The 11,689-nt window shown below is 34.7% G+C and overlaps 1 protein-coding gene across 1 annotated transcript; it reads left to right on the top strand.

Annotated features, from left to right (window-relative positions):
* The first annotated feature begins 1,971 nt into the window (after positions 1-1,971).
* LOC131639671 (uncharacterized) lies at positions 1,972-8,868 on the top strand. The gene is made up of 10 exons (XM_058910148.1): positions 1,972-2,506; positions 2,637-3,119; positions 3,231-3,388; positions 3,503-3,586; positions 4,738-4,790; positions 5,494-5,575; positions 6,939-7,046; positions 7,230-7,353; positions 7,569-7,654; positions 8,390-8,868. Exons 1-10 carry the CDS (start codon positions 2,128-2,130, stop codon positions 8,609-8,611), a joined length of 1,779 nt encoding a protein of 592 aa, XP_058766131.1. The 5' UTR covers positions 1,972-2,127; the 3' UTR covers positions 8,612-8,868.
* Positions 8,869-11,689: the final 2,821 nt, after the last annotated feature.

Consider the following 11,689-nt stretch of genomic DNA (forward strand, 5'->3'; position numbering starts at 1 on the left):
TGAAAATGCAACGACACGAATCACAAGGGCTTTCAAGGTTGTAATGTGGCTCGGTTAACAAACAAGTGATAACTCCTAAAGCTAATCGAAACAAAAACTTGCCTAAACCTAAGGGAGTAATTACTTCCACAAAGTTTCAAACAATACAATTTCAATCCAACTTTTCTCTTCATCACAAATTTCACACCAAACACAAAACTTATTAGCACACTCTTATTCTAAACTCTTTTTGTTCTTTTCTTTTTCAAGTTTTTCTCTTTTTTTCTTTCTTTTTCTTTTCTTTCTTTCTCACTTTTTTTTTCTTTTTCTTTTTCTTTTCTTAACCTCACATCAATCACAACATAAAGAGGCAAACACCTTCTCCCCAACTTGAATTCAACCATAACATAAAGTGAATACTCCCTACTTTCTAAGGCAAGGTAAAAATCCAACTAAACATCATAGTTAAGGTCAAGAAAACAAAGATAATCAAAATCCATCAAAAAGGGTGAACTATGTCTCAAGTTCAAAAACAAAATGGACAATGACAAAAAAGCTCAAAGGGGGTACGAATGGTCACACACTCACAAGGTGAAATGACATTTGGCTTAAGGTAGTTGTGCTCAAAATCAAACAAGTGCCTTGATCACTTTCGTGCATTCACAAAATCAATACAAACGAAAGATTAAACATAATAATATCCAGTTAAAACAAGAAATGTCGGTCACTCACATATATACACAATGGAAAGACACCTCACATTTATGGTAAAAAGGGAAACTAATTGTGATTCAAGTCATGAGCAAGTTATGCAAAAAGAATGAATAGTATGAAAATTGTACAAATGAAAAGTCTCTTAAACATGCTATGCTATAGAAAGCGATAAACGAGTACCTTGCAACGTACAAATTCGATCAATCATTACCGCACAACCGGCTTATTGAATCAATCAAAATCGAAGAATTACCAAATGCGACTCCAAGTAATCGGGCCAAAATTTGAGTCTAAACACAAACAAAAGAATTAAAAATAAATCGATAAAATACTATACTATAAAGCCTTGGTGTAAGTGGGAAAAAGGCGAGCCGAGTGACCCGTTAAAAAGAGGTCACTGGCCAAAAGCAACCCAGCGCGCGACGCACCCATGAGCGCGCGACGCGCGCTACACCAGAAAAACCAGACCAGTCTAAAAAGACAGATTTTCCAGTGAGCCACCACTTAACACTCGACGATTCATTACCCTTTATTATGGAGGATACTTCCTCTTCCACACCTTGTTGCTTGTCTTTTCCACAACCAAGAATTCATCTAGATGATAAACATGAACCATTTTTCTCTTCAAGTCACTTCCCATTTCCATCTCCTCATATTGATGTCCCTTGTTTTTTCTCTTTTTAATTTTTTGAATGAACTTAAGAATTTTGATAGAAACATGAGATGATGCCACCTGAGAGACTAGGGGCTTTGAAATTTTGCTTTCTCCTTCAATTTTGATCATACCAACTGAAGACTGATTATTTTCACATGTACCTTGCTTCTTGATCTCCAACACCTTCAACGTTACCTCTTCATCAAATGATTTTAACGTCAGCGTCCCTTTTTCGATATCAAAATTGCATCGACTAGTAAGTAAGAATGATAGGAGTTTTTGATATTTTTTTTATATAATTCATAATTGGGAAATGCTAACCAGTGCCCTCAGGGCCATGGTTAAGACTTTAAAAATAGTAAATTTATCTTGGTAATCTGTGTATTTAATGTCTCGAAAATTGAAATGTTAAATTTTCTATAAAATATTTTCTTTTTTTTGGAATGCTTAACCATTGCCCTGAGAGCACTGGTTAGCAACATCCTTCATAATTAATAGTTATCTTTTTTGACACTTTTCTCTATATATTAGTTATCTTGACAAAATAATAATCAGGTTGTTGATATTGGTATGTAGTTAGAGAAAAAAAAAAAAATACAAATATATACAAGTATTTAAAAAGTTTGCACTTAACACGATCACTCTTCAGACCTGCGTTGAGTTTTTTCGGTTCATCTGCATCATCTTCTATTCTTCTTTCATTTCTCCTCGTGCTTATCGTAACAATAAAAAAAAAGGAAACCACCATCCTCCCAAAAAGCACCAACACTCAAAAAGCCATGAAAGCATTACTAAACCCCGAACCCATTCTCTCCCAAACCAGTTCAATCTTCCCCAACAAAACCCCAAACCCCACTCGCTTCCATCCCCATCCATTCCCCAACCTCTTTCTCCAAGATCGCAACCGTTCTATTAGGCAGAGAAACCTTTCTTTAACGGCGAAAGCTCTTCTGGACTCCGCCACCGTCGAGCAATTCGGAGTTCCGGAGTTCGATGTCCGGAACCCGTCGTTGTCAACTTCGTATCGTAGTTCGAAATTGACTAGGCCTAACCAAACAGTGCTGGAGGCTCAAACTAGGGTTTGTACCGGTCCAACTCAAACTCGACCACTTGATGAAGAACAAGCCTTCAAGGTGTTTGATACAATTCTTAGATCAGGTTCTTCTTTCTTTCACCTCACGTTACACTGTACTATTAACCTAATGCGATAACTAAGATAACTAACTTAATTAAGAGCTTATAGCCTTATACTATATAATTGCTTATTTTTTTTTATATTTGATTTTAGCTAGGGGAGAGATTAAGGATGAGGAAGAAGTTTCCAAGGCACAAATGGGGGCATTTTTTGCAGCAATGACGATTCGCGCGAACGCCTTTCCGGAGGCGACGCAATGGAGTGAAGGGGAGATGCGTGCAATGAAGACGTTCTGGCCACTTCTGGTTAGAGTTCTTCCGCCTGATGTGGTATTCTTGGCTGATCCTGAAGGGTTGATGATGGGGTTGGGAAGTTCAATTGGACCGCAGTTTGTTGGTAATGGCACTACTGAGATGAGGTTGGTTGGTGCTCTTAGGGAGGTGTTGGCTGGGGGGCATCTTGGATTCGAGGAAGTCCAAGGTGTGTTGAAGGAAGTTCTTCCATTTCAAGAGGGAGGCGAAAAGCGAAATGGAGCAAGTGAGGCTTTGCTTGCGGCGTTTTTAATTGGTCAACGAATGAATCGTGAAACTGACCGCGAGTTAAAAGCATATTGCCTTGCATTTGATGAGGAAAATGGTATGAGTTTTGATATGTTTCAAATTTTGTTATGGCTTGTGTTTTGTTACTTTCTAAATTAGCACGGTTAGTATTGCTATTGTTAGTTGTTTCGTAAATTGATTCTCTTAGGTCCCCCTCCTGTGGCTGATGTCAAATCGTTGACTCATTATGGTGAGCCTTATGATGGAAATACACGCTTCTTCAGGAGTACATTATTTGTTGCTGCTGTTAGATCTTGTTATGGAGAATCCTGCTTGCTTCATGGTGTAGATTGGATGCCTCCTAAGGTGTGAATTTTTTCGGTGTCGGTGGTTAGGTTGCTTAAGTGGCAAACTAAGATACTTTCCTTTTTGAAATTCTATCCTCTGATATTTAATATTTGAATACTTGTCTGTATTTAGGGAGGTATAACTGAAGAGCAGATGTTGAAGTTTATGGGGGCGAATATAAGCTTATCCCCATTCAACGCCAAGAAACTTCTCGAGGTCTTTTTGTTTCCAACAAATATTTTGTAGCATTACAATGATTTTCTTTCTTTGTTTAGCCACTATGGATAATACTATTCTGTGAGAGTTGATATAGAGGACAATGAAAGCGGGACGAGAGAATCTGCACATGTATAAATCACATACATTGAGCTTGTTACAAAATCATTTGAAATTTTATTGATTCATATGTATTTATGAGGGATCCCTTTATATCCTAATCTGTGATTATAAATATAAGACTTGTGTGTACATATTACCTTATACTTCCTTTGTAGAGAAAATAGAAAATACAATGAAGGATATTCACAGTCAAGCAACTAATGCAGAGCAAATTCAATGGGAACCTGGACCATATTGATAAGCTAACAATGAGGGAAGTGATGATATTACCTACTCCCTTGGATTGTGTTTGAGAACCATTGGCCATTGAAACATTTTGCAAATAAGGTAGAAAATTTAGAGAATTAGGACTTTTTACCCAAAGAGTAGTGTTAGTAACACTCACTTTTACACTCTCTTTCCAACTCTCTCTCTTGTTGGGGGAGATTTATGTTGGTCCTATCATATATTAGAAATGGGTCCCTCATAAATTCACCCAATAAAAAAGTGAGTGTTTCTAGCACCCCTCTTTACCCAAAAGTGATTATTGGCATCAAAATCAAAAAGCAAAGGACTAGTTAGATAGTGAATAGTAGAGACAAGCGAAAGAATTACCATCGTATACAATGGAACCTGAGCTGTAACACTCTTTAAATAAATAAAAAAAGCGGACTGTGTGATGGTGGTGAGACTTGAGAGCTGACATTCCTCGAAATAGGTGCATGAGTGAATCCAGTTTCTTACATAGCATAGCTAAATTTTGTGTGTCACAATATACAAGTATACAATAATGAACATTACCTTATTTTCATTTTGAAAAGTGCTAGCAAGTAGCAACACTCTCTAACACTTACTCTTCATTGGTTAAAATTCATATGAGCCCCACCAAGTCACGTGTCTCCAATTTAAATTTGGGGGGACTCATAACCAATAAAAAAGTGTGTTGAAAAGTGTGTTGCTAGCGTTGTTCTTTTCATATTTACATGATACTGTACAATCATAGTTATCTTATGTATGCTATCTCTAACAATTTCTCTGTTTTTTTCCAGGATGATGAAGTTGGTTTTGCTTATGTAAGTCAGCGTGAAGCTCGCCCGTCTCTGTATGAGCATCAAACCATATATTATTTCTCTAGGCCTAAAATTAGCCACGGGATTCTATTTGGAAAAGTTTTGATGCTTTTCTTTTGGAATTTCTAAAATTTGTGAAGTTTTCCTGTCCTGGTTACTCATCTACTTGTAGACATCTGGAATTTATAGGTTAATTAATAACTCATTCAGTCCCATAGACCTTTTTAGTCTAAATTATATTTAATCTTTACACATCAAAACCATTGAATAAAGATCCTCCTGTTTTGGAATTATGTAAATACGACCTGTAGCATAAGTTTGCTTCCCTTTTGGAGTGAAACTTGTCCGAGCAAATTGAGACCATATTATTACCTTGTTAAAAAATTATATGGGCTATTTTCATTATTTGGAAACTATAGGGGCATTTTTCAAATGTTTTTGCACTTTAGGGATTAATTGAATGTGTTATAACTAATGGGACTTATCTGGTATGTGGATCAGAAGAAAAAAACGAAATGAAATAATTTGGAGAATGCGTATTCCACCTTTTCTTCATGTCTAACTATTCAAATGATAAGTAAAGATGAGTAAAAATAAGTGATTGGTAAAGAGTATTTTAAGCTAAATTGTATTGCTAATTGGGGTAATGTTTGGTATGGGGCTGTATTTATGTATATATGTTGTATAACAGTACTATTGGAATATAGTAGGTTTAATTTTGTTATTTTTCTGCAGATACTCGTTAATTGGTATAAGGGAGCACATAAAGAAGCGCCCTCCACTTGCAACAACTGAAAAGGTTCAGCAGTATGTAAAGGTGGGACTTAGACTTGATCTGTTGTTAAGTGTTATTGGTCTATTTTAGTTTATTTATTATTACTGTTGCATATTTAAAATTTGAAAGCCACAATCCTACAGAAAACTTGATGCACTGTTCAAAAAGTCTCAGTGAATTATGAATTCCTCCGCATAGTCTATTTATTGATTTTCGATTCATCATCATTATCTGTTAAAAGAATGCACAAATGTTTTTCCACCTCACTATCTATCCTCAATAATATGACCATTTAGTTTCACATCATGCATACCAGATTCACAAGGTAAGAGAGTTTTATGCACATGGAAGGTGTTAAGTAAATCGTGAAGAAAGTTTTATGGTAATTTTGGGCCATTTGAATTTTTCAGCACATTTTTGTAATGTAATGCTTTAATGCTGGCAAAGATTTTAGCTAAAATTACCAAAGTAGAGTTCTTTGTGAAAGGCGACAATTAAAAATAAGGCAATATTATGTGTGGGTCCTTTAAGTTTAATTATTTTTTGGATTGGTCTTTTAAGTAGTTCTTTCTCGAATCGGTCCTTTATGTTACATTTTGTTTGTGCACTATTAGCCTTTTTAATAAGTTTTTTTAGAAAAAGAGCATGTGACCTTTTAGTATTGAGATGACTCACAAATATGTTAGATTTCTCTCTTTCCTTTAAATTTAAATTCTCAAATCCAAAAACCTCAGAACCGAGTAACTACTTTTTCACAACTCTGTCTTCATTTAGGGGCAATGTTTCGAGTTCGCGAATTCAAAACTGTGAGTAATTCCGTCACCTCTTGTGAAACAAAAGTTGTGGTTCACACAGTCATAAAAAGTAACATAACTTAAAGACTGCAAACAAAATGTTAACATAAAGGTTCAATTTGGGAAAAAAACTTAAAGGACCAATCCAAAATAGGGGTCAAACTTTAAGGACTGCAGATATAATTTTGCCTTAAAAAATAACTCCTGATTGCTCAAAGGAAAAAACATGCCTGTGCATGGGAATACATTTCCCTTTTATACCTAGAGCTACATATTTTTCTTTTACATCACTTGTGTTATATTTATATTAAGATTGGACATTTATTTCTTCTCTTTTAGCTCACTTTTATTAAAGCTTTAGGGTCATATAACCAACACTTGCAACTATTTCAAAAAGTGGAAACAAATTTGGTTGATTTGAATTGAACGAAGTTCTGCATTTTGAAGTAAATAGTAGAAAATATGGTTAGGCGAGAAGTCATTTTGGTTGTAAACAAAATTGAACTGGCCCAATGGTTAGGCGAGAAGTCATTTTGGTTGTACATAATTTATTCTTTTACAAAAATCACTTTCTGTTTATTTAGTTAAAACTGTATATTTTTTTTCAACAGGCAAGTGGTAAGGAAGCTATTGTTACTGGATTTTATCACGGAGGTTACGAAGAGTCGTTGTTAATGCTCATGAAAAGAAGGGGTGTGCATTCTGGTTTGGTAGTGAAGGTTGGATTTTACTATTTGTAATATATGAACTTTTGCACATATCTTTTTCTCCATAAAATATTGGTTGTATTACGAACTATTTGTTTTTCTTCTCTTACTATAATTGGTTAAATCATACTATAATAATATAATTAATATTGAAAGAATTCAATTCATGTTGCCCTCTTTGTGCTCATATTGTAGGGAGAGGAAGGAGCCCTCTCAATGACTACAAGATTGCGATCAGCTAGCACGACAAAGGGACTTCCAGTGAATTACTGTTCAGGGTTTCGGTCTCTTGACATTTCATCCACATCAGAACCTGGTGGTATGTATTTGGTTTCCTTATTTATTCTATTAGCTCAATATATAATTTATTCTTAACTAGTAATTTCATTAACATGTCTGAATCTACAAGTTTTCTTTTCCAATGGACATTGACAACCCTTTTACTTTGCCAGATTCTGATTAGCAAACTGATCATTTTGTGTTGCATCATACCTTAGATCAATGCACTTAAAATATTGTTATTTCATATTGCAGGAGTTACACGTCAAGGATTTAGTCTTGAGGTCAATGCCAAGGACTATGGTTTCCAACCCACAGACACACCAAGAACTGATAGATCTGTAAAATTTTCTAGACTGTTTTTCTCCTTTTTGTAATATTCTATTCCAATATTTGAAACTTGCAAGAAATATGGTTGCAAATCACTAAGGCCTCAATTGTTTTGATTTTATTGGGATAAATTTTTTATTTTTTTTAAATTAAAAAAAGCCTTGGTAAAACAAATGCACAACTAATATGATGTACTGATTCTTATAATCTGACTACGTCCTATATAAAAGTAAATGTATGTCCCTTTATCCTTCAAATACATGCAACCGCTCTGAAAATTCACTTGCTGATACATACCTGTTTTTATTCTTGTAATTTTCCATTTCTTCTTATTTGTTTCCTAGAGAAACTTTGTAGATTATTTGTTACCTTTCTATGTGTGTTTTCTGCTGCATAAGTTATGTTTATTGTTTAACCAGTGTTTGTAGATGTAAGGATTGACTGAAAATGAATTTATGAAAATATGTTAGTTCCATTTTGTCAGCCATTATAGTGGTCCATGCCCAATTCATTTTAGTATTAGTTATCTCGTGGACTCGTGATTTTTTGTAGTGAGCTATACTCCGCTTTCAAGCATAGTTTTTGAAAAGTATGAAACTTTTTACTTGCAATTCTAATGCCTGCCTTTGTATATGCTGTTTTCCCCATGAGCAATGGAGGGCCCCAAATTGTTTTGAATTGCTTACTGTTCTCAACTTCTCATTCTTTTTGAAATACTTGACTAAGTGCACTCTTTTGAACTTCAGGTCTCAAGGAACATTGAATTGGGTTTATCAGCTCTCAGCGGCGAAAAAGGACCAGCTTATGATCGAATTGTCTTGAATGCTGGAATGGTGGATCACTTGCTTGGTGCTGAAGGCGCAGAAGATATATCTGTTGCGCTGGATAGAGCTAGAGAGGCCATTGACAGTGGTAGTGCGCTGAAACGGCTCCTAAACTATATCAAGCTCTCCCACAAAGTTACTTGAAATAGTTCCAGACAAGAATTGCAGATAACTTTTTTGTAGACAATATACAAGACACACGAGGGATTAAAGGGGAAGGCAAAACTTCAGATAATGATAATTTTTTTGAAGAGAAAGTTAAGAGTTGATTCCTTTTATTAATCAATTGAGGTTTTGGTTACACCTTTGTATAACATTTTACATGTTTGTAAGTATAATACTAGTTTTCAATGTTTGAAATTTCTGTACATTGTTTTATTATAGAAGTGTCACCATTTGAATTTGGAGAGTTGCTTTTATTTTATCCCTCCTCAGTCCATTCTAAAAAACTGATCGTCTACCTGGGACATTAAGGACCACATGACAGATGATTTGACCAATGCATATGTGTTTAAATGTTTTGCCAGAATGTTTTATCTGAGATTTTAGCTCTCATGTTGAGGTGATCTTTTGATGTTTTATTATGATAGACGATGTCTGTTGGACTGCCTTATGAACGACGCAGCACCTATTAGAATTATCAAGCAATTTAATTTTAAAAATTGACATAAAAGTAAAATTGATGAAATAGCATATGTTCTACAGGTGTATAAGACTCTCAACATCACATAGTTTCACATTTTTTTCATGATTAAGTTACAGAAAAAAATGGCCTTCATTCACATATTTTACAATTAGTTTACAGTTAAAACCCTTTACATTTTTTTTACTATTCAACTGAGATTAACTTCATTCTTTGACGGCTTGGATTACTTTAGTTCTAAAATAGTGTATAAAGTGTCCTGTAATGTTTATTTCTGACAAGCTAGACTTTCTTAGAATTAGCTCATTTGGATTGGTCCAAGTGAATTGCAGATAACATTTGATTGAGTATTATAATGGTTTAATGCACATAGAAAACATTTACGTTGATGATAAAATGGTAGAGTTTTGAAATCTAAGTAGAATATTAGGGTTGCTTCCTTTTCATTTTTCCAATAAGGTTTATGGAAAATGAAAATAGATGAAACTCTATGGTACATATTTTGAGGGCTGAAAGAGTCCATCCGAAAGAATATCATCAATGAAAACTAGAGTATGCGAGTGATTCTTTCAAATATCCATTTGAAGTGGGCACCACTTCATGTTTATTTGACTTTGTTTTTATGGATTTAATGTTATCTTCTAAATGTTGAACAAAAGGTGGCCGGTGACTCGGACCATGATATATGTTGTTGAAACTCATTAAAGTTAAAGGTACCTTTCATTATTAATTTCAATATTTTGAAGATAAGGGACAACTCGACATGGACATGCATAAACTTCAATTACTCTTTAGTTTGGTTAAAATAATTGGAAATTCTTACCATTATACCCATTTTTTTTAAGCAAATACTAAGACAAATCAATTTTTCAATTAAAATACTTGAATTGGCGTATGACACACTCAGACATATGTACATACATCAGACGTAATTCAAAAATCAACTATTCTGAGAATAGAATACTATGTCATCCAAGAGACACATCTGACAGTGGTCTTCATACGTTTAGAAGTGTATATCATTTGCTAATGTGCGGTTAAGATACACTTTGAAGGGCTCGATCGCCTCATTCTCTCTAACGAGTTGAATGCATAAGCACGAGACATATCCTTAGTATAGGTATCAATATATAACTAACCAGATATGCGTGAAGAGTGTTGGAGGATCCATGCATGAAAATAGTATATATGAATTATTAGTAATGACGTAGCACATATGTTATGAAAAAGGTACTGAAACAATAAAGAATGCAAACATATGACCGTCAATAGTGTGCATCTAGATGTCATCTGTTTGGTCTTTCACTTACAATCTTCAGCTAGCTTGGAGTACAGGTTGACCAAACAAGCGTCCCTCAATTATACTCAGGAATCCACTTCAAGTCAGCGAAGTATATGAGGCAAACCACATTCGTGTAATATGCACTCTAGTCCACAAATATGGATGTGTCAACCAAGTACAATAGGTATGCTCTCAATGCATATGCTCTATGCTGCATAACTTGCTCATCATCCCTATCGGCCCGCTCTATTGATGTTACTTGTTGTGTATACTGTAACACCCCGATTTACCCCGCATAATATTAATAAAATTAGAGTATAAAATATTCATTTAAAACAATTCTTTGAAACTATGATGTCACATTTTTTTCATAATACAAAAACAATTGCTCATAGTCATAATATATACATAACATATATAAACGGATGAACTTTTCAACGATATTATCTCCAAAATGAAACAACTTTCAATTACGCAGCGGAATTCAACATATTCATTCTTAGGAACGTCATGACATTTTAATCCAACAAATTCAGCTTCAAGCTGTAAGCATACTTCAATAAGCAATTAAAAATATCAACAAGAAACACAGCAAATAATAACGTTCACCCCCCGAGTGTTACGTATCAGAGCGACAATACCGACTCGATCTACTTGAAGGTAACTAGCTTTTATTCCTGATTACCTGCACGTTACCGACATAAGGGTAACATTCAAACAGAAGGGGTGAGATATCTTACAATATAAAGGAATACATGATAAATAATATAGGAGATATAAATCATATATAATTTCACCACTTCATACAACATTAGCATCATTCATCATTCAACAACACATCGTTAATCATTAACAACAAATAATTCATTAATCATATCATAACCATGATAATGCAATGCAACCGACTGCCTAATATGCATGTGGTACCCAAGATATCATCCCATATCACTTTGCCAATTCAGGACATAATCGAGCCAAGCTCACGCCACTTTTCCAATTAACGCCATGTCATCGTCATAATCAATGCAACTATGCAACATCTATGTGTGACACATAATAATGCAACACAAGTAATAAATCACGTCACTGCCGATTCGGCTTCAATGGACCAACATCCTATAAACATCACTGGACCGAAGTCCTATAAACATCACTGAACCAACGTTCTATTGACATCACTAGACCGAGGTCCTATAAGCAAATATTATGAATGCATAACACCCAACAACATAATAAATCATTCACGTCACTTTGCCAATCTAGGCCACGTCATCGTCATATCAATCATAACATTCAT

Source organism: Vicia villosa, unplaced genomic scaffold (assembly GCF_029867415.1).
Source record: "Vicia villosa cultivar HV-30 ecotype Madison, WI unplaced genomic scaffold, Vvil1.0 ctg.002729F_1_1, whole genome shotgun sequence".
Lineage (NCBI taxonomy): Eukaryota > Viridiplantae > Streptophyta > Magnoliopsida > Fabales > Fabaceae > Vicia > Vicia villosa.

What these genes read in the sequence shown, in the direction of transcription:
- LOC131639671 (XM_058910148.1), top strand. Translation starts at nt 2,128, where the DNA reads ATGAAAGCATTACTAAACCCCGAACCCATTCTCTCCCAAACCAGTTCA. An exon ending in TGCATTTGATGAGGAAAATG is followed by an intron (nt 3,120 to 3,230) that starts GTATGAGTTTTG and finishes TGATTCTCTTAG; the next exon opens with GTCCCCCTCCTGTGGCTGAT. An exon ending in CACCAAGAACTGATAGATCT is followed by an intron (nt 7,655 to 8,389) that starts GTAAAATTTTCT and finishes TTTGAACTTCAG; the next exon opens with GTCTCAAGGAACATTGAATT.